The sequence below is a fragment of the Brienomyrus brachyistius genome, chromosome 23 (genome assembly GCF_023856365.1).
Source record: "Brienomyrus brachyistius isolate T26 chromosome 23, BBRACH_0.4, whole genome shotgun sequence".
Taxonomy (NCBI): Eukaryota; Metazoa; Chordata; class Actinopteri; order Osteoglossiformes; family Mormyridae; genus Brienomyrus; species Brienomyrus brachyistius.
Window position 1 is genome coordinate 541,935 of NC_064555.1, and position 10,566 is coordinate 552,500.

Here is a 10,566-nt window from a genome sequence, read left to right on the forward strand (position 1 = left end):
GGCGTCTCTCTCCAAGTGTAAGAGGCAACTCAGAATAGGAAAAAAGAAACAAACGTCAACGTAACTTCAAGGATAGCCGGTCCCCGATCATAAAGAAGCACTGTATTTATGCGGTGCCACTGGCAAACAGCGATTAATGCCAATGCAGAACTTGACTAACCCGCGGCGTGGGATAGCGTGTGATATCTGGAGATAAAACCTCAAGTCTACCGACTTCAAACCGGCGATCAGCACACATGAGAGACAGGGAACTGACAAGCAAGAACTGAACCACCTGTGGAAAAATTATGGGGGAATTTCTGTAAGGTAAAATACGAGAGTTGGTTTCATTAATTAGTTTTACAAGTTGCCTTACCTGATTCGTCTAATTGTTAATTATTATTAACATGTTATACAATATTTCTTTGGAAGTGTACTTTGTGTGACTGCTCATGTAATTACGATGGAATGTCATTTACTGGTTTAATCCTAGCTTTGTGACTCGTTTTTCGGCTGCCTTACGATTAAAAGGCGTTTCAAGAAAACATTCTCACTCGCGGTAGTGATCTGCATAGCAACATTTCAAGGTCAAAATCTGAAAAAGCAGTCACTTCAGTCTGCCTACCTATACACCCAGGACAGAGACTTAAGTGCTGGAAAAGAATGATCTCTTGGCCATGCACTGGTAGTATGTGGATAGACGAACGTGTGTGTATAGTGTGTATTATATCTGTTTCGACACGATTTCCACATTGATCGTGGGTGTAGTAAGTGTAGTAAACCGAGTGTTTTAAATGCAACGCGATGTTTAAAGCGCTTCCTCTTGTTGTGCAGCAGGAATCTCACTAGCTGTAAGCCACAAGCCAATGGCTTTGAATCTTGTGTGCTATCGCTTTGTCGTTATCCTGTCGCCACTCCCGTCTTATTGTGCTTGTATAGACATGGCACACATAAATGTAAACAATTAATCTGCATATTATGGCACGTTTTTCGTTTTATCGATCTACTTACTCCACACTCCGTCTCTTTTTTGTAGGTGTTCATTTATTTAACTCCTACCCTCTTCAACTCATTGATCCGCCCATCTGCTCTAACACTGGTCCTAATATCTGCCATCTGCCCAATTATCGGCCACAGTTACTTTACTCCGTTAGCTTCTCTTAACCCCGGATCCCACTGTGACTGGTCCGTCACACTCCACCCCCCCTCCTGCCCCAAACCTCCCCAGAACCCCTTTCCATCTCTGAGACATGCGCCGATTCAGCTCCGAAGGCTCTTTGCTGGACTTGGACTTTCTGCCCTGGAAACGGGTGACCCTGATCGAGCCAGACTGTGAGGTAGATGGCGAGGTCAGCACTTACTCACTGTGCCCAGGCGAAGATCCCTCCCCAGGCATCCGGATGGCAGTCACAGGGGCTGGGGAGGAGTCGGCCCCCAAGCAGAAGCAGGAACGTGGAAAGTTAGTCAAAGAGCTCAGCGTTAGCGTGGAGAACCTGTCTGGCTTGGAGAAGCTGGAGCACACGGATGGCTTTCTGGGCGTGGGGGCCATCAGTGAAGGCTGCCGGGCTTACAGTGACAGCCAGCTGGCCCCGGGGGCAGCCGAAGGCGAGCGACCATCCCCCATTTCCTCCCCTACCTCAGCGCCCTCCTTCTCCGCCAGATCCCTCCACAGGCAACATGCTCGGGCCAAGCTAGCGGCAGCCAAACTCCACCTGAAGAGTCTGTTCGGACAGGTAAACCTCTTTGGCCGCTGTTTCTCTCCTCCTTCCCATTACGTCTCGACATATACTTAGTGGCTGCGTCCCTCAGTGCCGTGTGACTGGGCTCTCTGGGTGCTGCTAAAAGCCACTAAAACACTCTGGTCTGTTTCAGAACCACCAAACGCCACACCCAACGCATGTCAGCTCAGAGCAGAGAGACAATGAGAGCAGGTGAGACTGGCAAGGGATTGTGGGAGCTGCTGGGGTTATAAATTACACCACGTGAAAATATCAAAAGAAAAAATAATCATAAAGCATGTCAATGCGCAAATCTGATTGCGATGGTTGAGGAATCCTAAGCAGGGCTCACTGACATTCATTCTTCGTGCCCTCAGCATATAGAAGTATGTCCTTTGTTTACAGGAAACAATAGAACAGAAAGAAAGGGGAAAACATCCTGAAATATCGGAATGAAATACGAGATTCTCCTTCGTGTACAAACATGTCGCGCCACCATGCTGCAGTAAGACATTGGTCGCATGCCGGCGCAGGCATGCTGTGGGCCCAGCTGAACCTAGGGCTGTATCTCCATCCCAGGACAAGAGAGAGGAGGTCCCGCCTTCCATTCCTCCGGCAATGGAGTCAGGTCGGCCATGGCAACGCCAGCCTTAGCCACGAGGAACTGTTGTCGTGGGCGGAGTCTCTGAATGTGCTGCTGGCCAGTCGCAGTGAGTGTCCTTCCGCCTTTATTTGCATATTCCGGAACTGATGGTCGCCACGGTAGCAGCTTCTCTTATGAACATCATTAGTTTAATGATGGTTAAAAGTACACCTCATTGCTCATATCGACAAAATAAAGTTTTCAGAAATACAGTACAGTTTGAAATCCGTCCAGTGGCCTTTCATAAAGTTTATCAGTAGTAGGTCATGGTTGATTTTGAAGTGTCACTCAGCCATATCTTTATTGCACAACAGGCCCAGTTGACGACGTAATCACAGTACCTTACACATGGAGTGGCCAAACCAGTCAGGGGTGGCACCATTTCTATATGTTTCTGTAAGCTCGTTAAATAAGCCAGTCGGCAGGGGCTATTATGACGGGAAAGCGGTTCGAGCCGAGGCTGGCCGTGATTTAGCATAGCCTCTGGGTCTTAAGTCTAGCCGAGGGCTTGAGGCACTCATTTTGTGGGGGGGGGGGCGCAGCTTTGGCGTTGCAGACACCACAGCCCATGTGTGGCACATGCTTCTCGTGATAACATGACTGGATTCTGCTAAACTGGTTTCTGGAAAAACTCTTGCTCAGTAAACAAGTGGCAGGCTTTCAAGCAATCGCACATACTTTGCATGTCACCTTTAAAGGGCAAAATCGAGTTTTCCAGATTAGTTTAAGGTCATTTCTTGGTTTCTATGACACCGAGCACACCCCCCCCCCCCCCACATCCAATCTCTCTCCCTCCCTCTCCTGGAAGATCGCTGGTGTGATATGTAGAAAAACAAGTTGTCTTTTTACTTGTTCTCTCAAGGGGAAAAAAAGGCAAAAAAATTTTGTATCTCTGGTTGCACTGGGGCACAGAGATGAGCTCCTGGTCAGGTCACTTAATGGCAGTAAACTGGGAATCTGTGATTTGTGACACTACGGTGGGAGATTATATTTCTAGCTTTTTGGGCATGCACCATCACCACTGTGAACTACGACCGCTGACGTCAGCAGGTAGTGGACCTTTAACAGCCTCTCTTTTAGCTTCTCCGTATGTGTGAATTTAGCGCTTACTGATTATTCCTTTGCTCTGGCAGAGTGCTCTCAGACTCCACTCTCTCTCTCCATCTCTGGCCCAAGTGAGCTTTTAGATTCTCAACCAGCTGTGGGGACTAATTTTGGGGGGAGGGGGGGAGCAGCCTGAGACTCAGTAGAGAGGAAGTCTCTTTCCGAGGCCTTTCTAGAACCTTCACATGAACCAGAACCCCAGCGACCTGTCCTCCGGCGTTGTTCCTCTCATTCGGCACATCCAGAGGCTCGAGGGACCCAGCCCGGAGTTCCTGGCCCGATAAGGAAGACCCGGGTTTCCAGATGGTGGGAGTTCCAGTTGCTTCCTACTCCGCTTCTCGGTGGGATGGTGATTTCCACAGCCTGTTCTCCCACTCGCTGTTCCCTAGGGAGTCAGGTTACAGGCATCACCTTGTTTACAGAGCTGCCTGTTTGTACCCAGCTAATGGATGTGCGTTTGCTTATGTGAGACTCCCGCAGCCCAGCGGCCAGAATCCCCCAAGGTCCCCATGCCCATTTTCTCGCAGCTTTTCTCTCACTTCTATTTATTTTTTAGTATAGTATAACGCTTAAACACTTAGTACATCGCTTCACAGGAACAAACGTAAGGGAAACGGAAGACTTTCAGGAGGCCAGACACTAGGGGGCGCTCACGAGTGTGGATAACGGTAGGCTTGGTTTGGAGAAGGTGGGGGCTATTCGATATTTTTCGGGGTTTTCCAGGGGCCCAGCCATAACTTTGAGTGGCTCTGCTGCTTTGTGGAGTCCTGCCTGTATTATGCCCCCCCCCCCCACAGAATCTGCATCCACTCTGTGCAGCCGCATTAAGCACACCCCCCCCACCCCCCAGCATTAATGTGTCCACAGCACGCTCTCCTCAGCCCCCCTCCCAGTACGGTATCCTAGCAGGCAGCATGTAGGCAGCCCCTCGCCCTCCCACTGGGCCCCCCAGCACATCCATAATGGTGCGGCTTGTAAATTACTTGGTTAGCATCGGCTAACGATCCCCCCACCCCTTTTCTCTCGCCGCCCCCGCTTGTGGTCTCCAGCAAAACATGTCACAACCCTCAGTTGGAGCAGAGGATCGTGTGCGTGTGTGTGTGTGAGAGAGAGAGAGAGAGAGAGAGAGAGAGAGATAAAGAGAGGAACCTCAGAGAGGGAGTGAAGTTATGTGTTTATTTATGAGGCTGCAGAGATGTCGTTGGGGACTCCATTTCAGCGAGGGGGTTAGTTTTGCTTCTGCTCTGGTCTGAGGTACTCTCGCATCGCACAGTGCTGTTTTATTGCGCGTGTGTGTGTGTGTTTCCTTTGTGTGTTCCTGAGCTGCTCATTTACCCGCCTGGCACCCCATCCCCCCACCCCGCCTGCTCTCCCTGCAGCCGGCCTGTCTGTCTTCGGGGCGTTCCTGCGCTCCGAGTTCAGTGAGGAGAACCTGCAGTTCTACCTGGCCTGTGAACAGTACCGGCACTCCTCCACCAACTTCAGCCTCCAGAGGCGAGCACGGGACATATGTGCCACCTACATCCAGCCAGGGGCGTCCAGAGAGGTACGGTGGGGGGGTGGGTCGGGAGGGGCTTCCTGTTAGCCCACCTCGCACGCTGGACTTCATGTCTGCCTGCGTAATGGCAGCCTGTTTGTCTCTCTGTATCTGTCTGTCTTGCCTTTTGCACCATCTCTCTCCTTGGGGATATTAAAGTGCCCCCCCCACTTTTTGGGATGTTCCCCTATCGCTCTATCTTGCTGGCCCTGCTACTGTATGTGTTCCTCAGCTTGTGTTTAGTATTCCCTGACAGTGATGCCGTGCCTCTTGCCTGCCCCTGCAGGTCAACCTGGACGGCAAAACAAGGGAGCTGACCATGCAGCTGCTGCAGGCCCCGTCCCGCAGCTCGCTGTGTCCCGCCCAGCGCCGCATCTACTCGCTCCTGGACACAGACTGCTATCCCCGCTTCCTACAGTCGCATCTTTACCAGTCTCTGCTAAAGGACGCTCACTAGGCTGCAAACGTCTACGGGAGGGGGGGCAGCGAGAGACAGCTAGCAGCGTCATGTAACTCCAGCGCCGGGGCTGAGGAGAGACGGAAAAGGAGACACAACCAGGCAGCGGCCATTGCTCCATGTTACTCATGCTGCCTGTCAAATCATGCATGTTATCTTTCTTCTTTTTTTATTTTCAGCTACCCGACCTTTGTTTTCTCAGCTCCCCACACAGACATAGGCCGGTGGAGACAAGTAAACTAACCGGGCACAGACTGTCATGGTGGGGGGGGGGGTGTCCAGGTGCAATGTGGGATACTCTGCGTTTTCAGGTGTATTGTAACCAAGTGAAGAGCTGTCCCCGTGTTTTGGAACCAGGTTTTCCTGGGCCGTGGACTGGACAGACTGGCAAACCATGACAGAATGGGCCCCTCCACTCGGCAGAATGCACCCACAGGGTAACATTTTGCCAGTGGGCCCAAAATTTTATGCTACGGCCCGAGTGAAGTTAGCTTGTTGCAGCGATGTCAGCTTTCAGAAGGTCACAACAATTTTTATGCCTTTTTTTTTTACAGTGTAAACAGACTGTTTCTTTTTTTAGAGGGTTTTAGAGAAACAACAATGAAAGAAGTGAGATGGGTATCTAGTTCTGACTTTTCCAAAAAGGGAGTTTCTGCCATCGCATCAGCCGCCCCACAAAGCAGCCTCACACACCCGCCACTACGGCCGAATTCCTTCCCTCTCTCAGCCAGTCAGCTCTGTTTCCGATGTCCTCCATTGGAAGACAAACATTGTGTATCAGCCGGGAAACTCATCTTGTCATGGAAGGAACGTTATCTCCATGCCCGCAGGCAGGAGAGCACTTAAAACACAGGATATGTGATTCATGCGTTATTTGTATATTCGGTTTCGGTTTATAGTTTGCGGTGACGCATGTTTATGCCCATGTGACGAATATTTAGAGAATAAACAGCCATTTTATATATAAAAGAGGCCAGACATAACTTCTTCTGCTTCACTTTGTTGTATTGCTGATAGAGCAATGGCCTCTTTACTGTGGTCAGGGCCTCCCATGCTGGGGGGGGGGTTAATTTTGTTAAACAAGCTTAATTGAGGCCCCTTTTTTTGCAGAAGCATGGGTAAGTTCATACATTAAAACACCACTGATTGTTCAGTGTTTTACAGTTTCTACACTGGCTGACTTCATACGGGTGGAACGGAAGTTTCTGAAATCCAGCAGATGCCACTTTTGGCTCTTATTCTCCATGCATTGTACATGAAGGCTGGTCTGCCTCATATGCTTGACATGAAGGCGCTGGAATGTTCTCGATAAGCTCACAGATAACGACAGGCCCCTGCGTACTTGGGTATGTTTGTTGTCATTGTTTACAGGCTTCTTTGGCAGCCTTATCTCGCTGGCCTTAAAGATGGCGCCCAGCCCAGTCTTTCCTCAATATAATAGACTGTATATTTCTCACACTTTCAGTTGCTTTTGACAGTGATTTTGGTCATTAAGCCACCTCCCCTGATATGACAGGATGGCAGGCAGGTGCTGTTTAAAACCGAACAGTAATGCCCTGAGAGTGGGTTATGCAGGCAGCGCCCTTAAGAGTTAATCGCAGTGACGTAACAGACCCAAATTGACCTCTGTAAAGTAGCTCCCATGGTTACAGACATGACCATGTCTGAGTAGACCAACCACAGGGCTTGCAGGGCAGGCTCCTTGCTCGGAGGATGTGTGCGTGACTTCAGTATTATGTCAGGGGAGGTATCCATCTTCCTGTCTCCGTGACAGACCGGCCATTCCTGGATGTTTGTACTTCACTGTGAAACTTTAATCTACGGCCGCATTCATTTTGCCTGGAGAACGACGTCCCCACTTGGCAGAAGTTCCCGGACGTCTCCGGTACGTGTGGAAAACCGAGACGAATTGTCAGATTGCGTTTGTGGGGTTTATGAGATCCAGGACATGGAGATAACCAAAAAAAAAAGACTAATAAAAATATAGCTGTCAGCAGGACTCGCCGTGTCCATCTGTGACAGGGGACAGAGTTTCGGATGGGATGCCGACACATAAGTATGCCCCCCGGGACTGACAGGGCTGCTGCTTGCCAGCCCCCGCCCGCCATCCCGCTGTTAGTAAACGGACTGATCAAAGTTCAGCACGACCTTACCACAGCGCTCACATTCTTAGAAACTGACAGGCACCTCCTGGACAGCCTGCAGCACAGACTAAATGTTTATGCACAGCGAGTGGGAGCCCAGTGAGCTTCCCCCCACAGCGGAAGACCCTTCAGAGCAGACCCACAGTCATTCTGTACCACACAAGCACCACCTACTTAACAATAAGTAGAAATTTGCATTGTAGTGCAATTCTGCACGAGCATTTCCAGTACATTCTTCATATAAAAATCCATGGAGGTAGATACATATTTTATAAATGCTGGAAGATACCTCAGCTGTCCTGGGTGGGGGGGGGATGACCACCGTTTTATAAGGTCGCAGGAAGGTTTGAATTACATGGAAGGAAGTCTGGTTCAGGGTGGGGGTTTCTACTATTTCAGCAGCCGTATCGTCCGCTTGCCAAACTCGCTCTCTACTTTCCTGCTTTTGCAACTTTTTGGACTCACGTGCCTCCCCCTGCAGGAGGGAGCAGGTACTGCACACTGGAGCAAACAACCTCGTGTGTGCCTGCCTGACTGGAGGAAGGGAGAGAGAGCTGCAGTCAATTAGAAGAGGAATTGTTTGCAGTACATGAGTTGAAGGCCTGTAATTGGCTGTCATCCTGCCTAGCTTGTTCCCCATCAGGCACCTGGCTTGATATAACCACTGCTGAAGCTAGGAGAAAACTCCACACATGTACAGAAGAACTGCCGCTTTAAACTCCAGCATCAGAGGTGTGACACAATGCTGGCCACTGAGTCACCACTGACCAATTCTAATAAGTGAAGTGTCTTGAGAATATATTATGTTATTACTCACTGAAGCAATAGTAAGGTGACAAACCATGAGATTTTATAACCAAACACATTTGTTACAAGATCATAAGAAAATGACACCAGAGTCTGTTTTATAAACTGGGTACAAACTGAAATGGAAAATAATAATCATCCTTTTTATGAGCCCTAAGTTGGGTAACAGAATTGGCCTTGTCTATGACGAGCGATGTTTCACAACGTCATGCCACAAGGGTGTGTCTCATACTTCATCATACTTCACCTCTGCTATTCCTCTTTTTTTCCAACTACTTACGTTGTTATGAATGCTCTGCATTTTTTCGATGAACATATTATCCTATTCCGAATCAGAAGACGGATTACCAAGGCCATATGAATTCGTACATGAGACAAGATATGGGTTTCATACAAGCTAGAAATCTTGGCCCGAGTCGCCTAAAGAGTTTAAAATGTTAGTTTTTCAGATTTTGTGTCATCGTTCATCTACTATTTTTTAATTTAGATATTTTAAACTATTTTCGCACGTATTCCCGAAGGAATCAGACTGAATATTTATTGCTTAACCTGAACCCAAACCAATATGCGGGATACCTGCCCAGTGACAATTCCTCCAAAACTAGAACACATCCGAATTAACCCACAACACATAGGCCAGGAATCAGGCATCTGCGATAGACAGGCCGCCTGCGAGCCGGAGGGGTCCTTCCGCGGCGGCGTCGCATGCTTACAAAAAAGCTAATAGCGACTCAGTCAGAATATGAGTAGCATATCACAGAGGAGTAACAATATATTTTGTTGTTTATTACCGGAAAACAGGAATATATCGGCGGCATACTTTATTATAGACGAGCGTGACGGCTTAGGCGAACTCTGCAAGTGATTTTGACATTTAACGACGACGTAGATCTTTTGGGAGAAGAGTGAAAAAACACGAAGGTATTGATTTGACGCTTTGGTAGGCTACGTATTATATATATATTATATACACATGCGCGCGGTTGGGTGTCTGTCAGTTTTGTTTGTTTAGTTTATGAGATTGACGATTCTTAAATAGGATAATCAAATTCAGTATTTTTTTTGACGGCAGTGTTAAACAGTGTCTTACCATAATGTTGCGATACTGTTGTGTGCTATGGAGTTTGTCAGTATATTTGCCCACTTAAACAGCATGCTTTTCTCGTATTTCTGACTTAGATGTGGTTTGGGATTCTTCTAGATGTAGACAGGATTACGCAGCTGATTTACCAGTTTGCCGACCGTGGAGAGTATCAATTAAATCACCTGCATGTGTATTATAATTTAGTGTATACACCAACTGATTTAGTGCGTGCTAGTGGTTAAAAGTAATCTAGGCCGGATTATCATTATGTGTCATTGGGCAGGAAGTACCTAGAACTGCAGACTTCATTGGAGTGTGAAGGAAACCGATCACATTTGTTTTACTATAACATTGCCCTTTAGAGTGAAGTGATCAAGCTGACAGGTATGGCCGAGGCGGGCAGTATAGAGGTCACGGTCAAGACCCTGGACTCACAGAGCAGGAGCTACACTGTCCGTGGAGAGGTACGGCTTCGGTGACTCTTCTTAACAGTTTAAACGCTGTAATGAAAGCTGTCTGCCCCCCATTTGTAGTTTTGGTGGATGCTTTTTGTGTTGCTACATTTTGCAAACTGTATTAACTGTATTGCACTCTGAAGAGCTTACAGATAATCACATGTCTAATGCTAACAATTTTGGACTTGCATTTGCTAACCTGGGCCATAACCCCAGGCCCCAAATTATATTTCTTTGTTACAGCAGCATTTTATACTGTAGGTAGACCCCCAACAATGACTTTAGCCCAGGGCCCCCACCCTTAAACGAATGCTGTTATATAGAGAGGTGGCCAGACTTTGATACTGTCTGATGACCAGTTCTTTCTGCATGTGGTGTCACGGCACTTTGCTGTCCAGTTGAGCGGTAACCGCTTCTCTGCCCCGCCAGTGGACCGTTAAGGTGTTCAAGGAGCACATAGCAGCCTCCGTGGAGATTCCCGCCGATAAGCAGAGGCTCATCTACCAGGGCCGGGTGCTGCAGGATGAGAAGACCCTCATGGAGTACAGTGAGTGCAGAGGCCTTCGATCTCCAGGCTAGCGGCAAGGGAGGGAGCAAAGGCTGTGAAGGAGACCAGAGAGACAGACCTTCCTGGCATT

The 10,566-nt window shown here is 48.5% G+C and overlaps 2 protein-coding genes across 5 annotated transcripts in view; both read left to right on the forward strand.

Annotated features, from left to right (window-relative positions):
• Positions 1-7,431, forward strand: si:ch211-152p11.4 (regulator of G-protein signaling 3). Of its 2 annotated transcripts, none has more exons than XM_048992592.1 (6): positions 1-306; positions 1,016-1,712; positions 1,852-1,910; positions 2,277-2,407; positions 4,824-4,990; positions 5,268-7,431. In XM_048992592.1, exons 2-6 carry the CDS (start codon positions 1,230-1,232, stop codon positions 5,436-5,438), a joined length of 1,011 nt encoding a protein of 336 aa, XP_048848549.1. In that variant the 5' UTR covers positions 1-306; positions 1,016-1,229; the 3' UTR covers positions 5,439-7,431. The 2 variants fall into 2 exon arrangements, with proteins under 2 accessions (XP_048848549.1, XP_048848550.1); XM_048992593.1 differs by having other exon boundaries at positions 1-301.
• Positions 7,432-9,064: 1,633 nt separating this feature from the next.
• Positions 9,065-10,566, forward strand: part of bag6l (BCL2 associated athanogene 6, like) — a 13,149-nt gene continuing 11,647 nt past the window's right edge. For 2 of the 3 annotated variants that reach the window (XM_048992583.1, XM_048992585.1), the window contains exons 1-3: positions 9,065-9,329; positions 9,836-9,937; positions 10,358-10,475. In XM_048992583.1, the coding sequence (XP_048848540.1) occupies positions 9,860-9,937; positions 10,358-10,475 (196 nt within the window). In that variant the 5' untranslated portion in view covers positions 9,065-9,329; positions 9,836-9,859. The remainder of the gene's footprint in view (positions 9,330-9,835; positions 9,938-10,357; positions 10,476-10,566) is intronic. The other variant, XM_048992584.1, reaches the window with a different exon arrangement.

What these genes read in the sequence shown, in the direction of transcription:
- si:ch211-152p11.4 (XM_048992592.1), top strand. Translation starts at nt 1,230, where the DNA reads ATGCGCCGATTCAGCTCCGAAGGCTCTTTGCTGGACTTGGACTTTCTG. An exon ending in CAGAGAGACAATGAGAGCAG is followed by an intron (nt 1,911 to 2,276) that starts GTGAGACTGGCA and finishes TCTCCATCCCAG; the next exon opens with GACAAGAGAGAGGAGGTCCC. An exon ending in TGTGCTGCTGGCCAGTCGCA is followed by an intron (nt 2,408 to 4,823) that starts GTGAGTGTCCTT and finishes CTCTCCCTGCAG; the next exon opens with CCGGCCTGTCTGTCTTCGGG.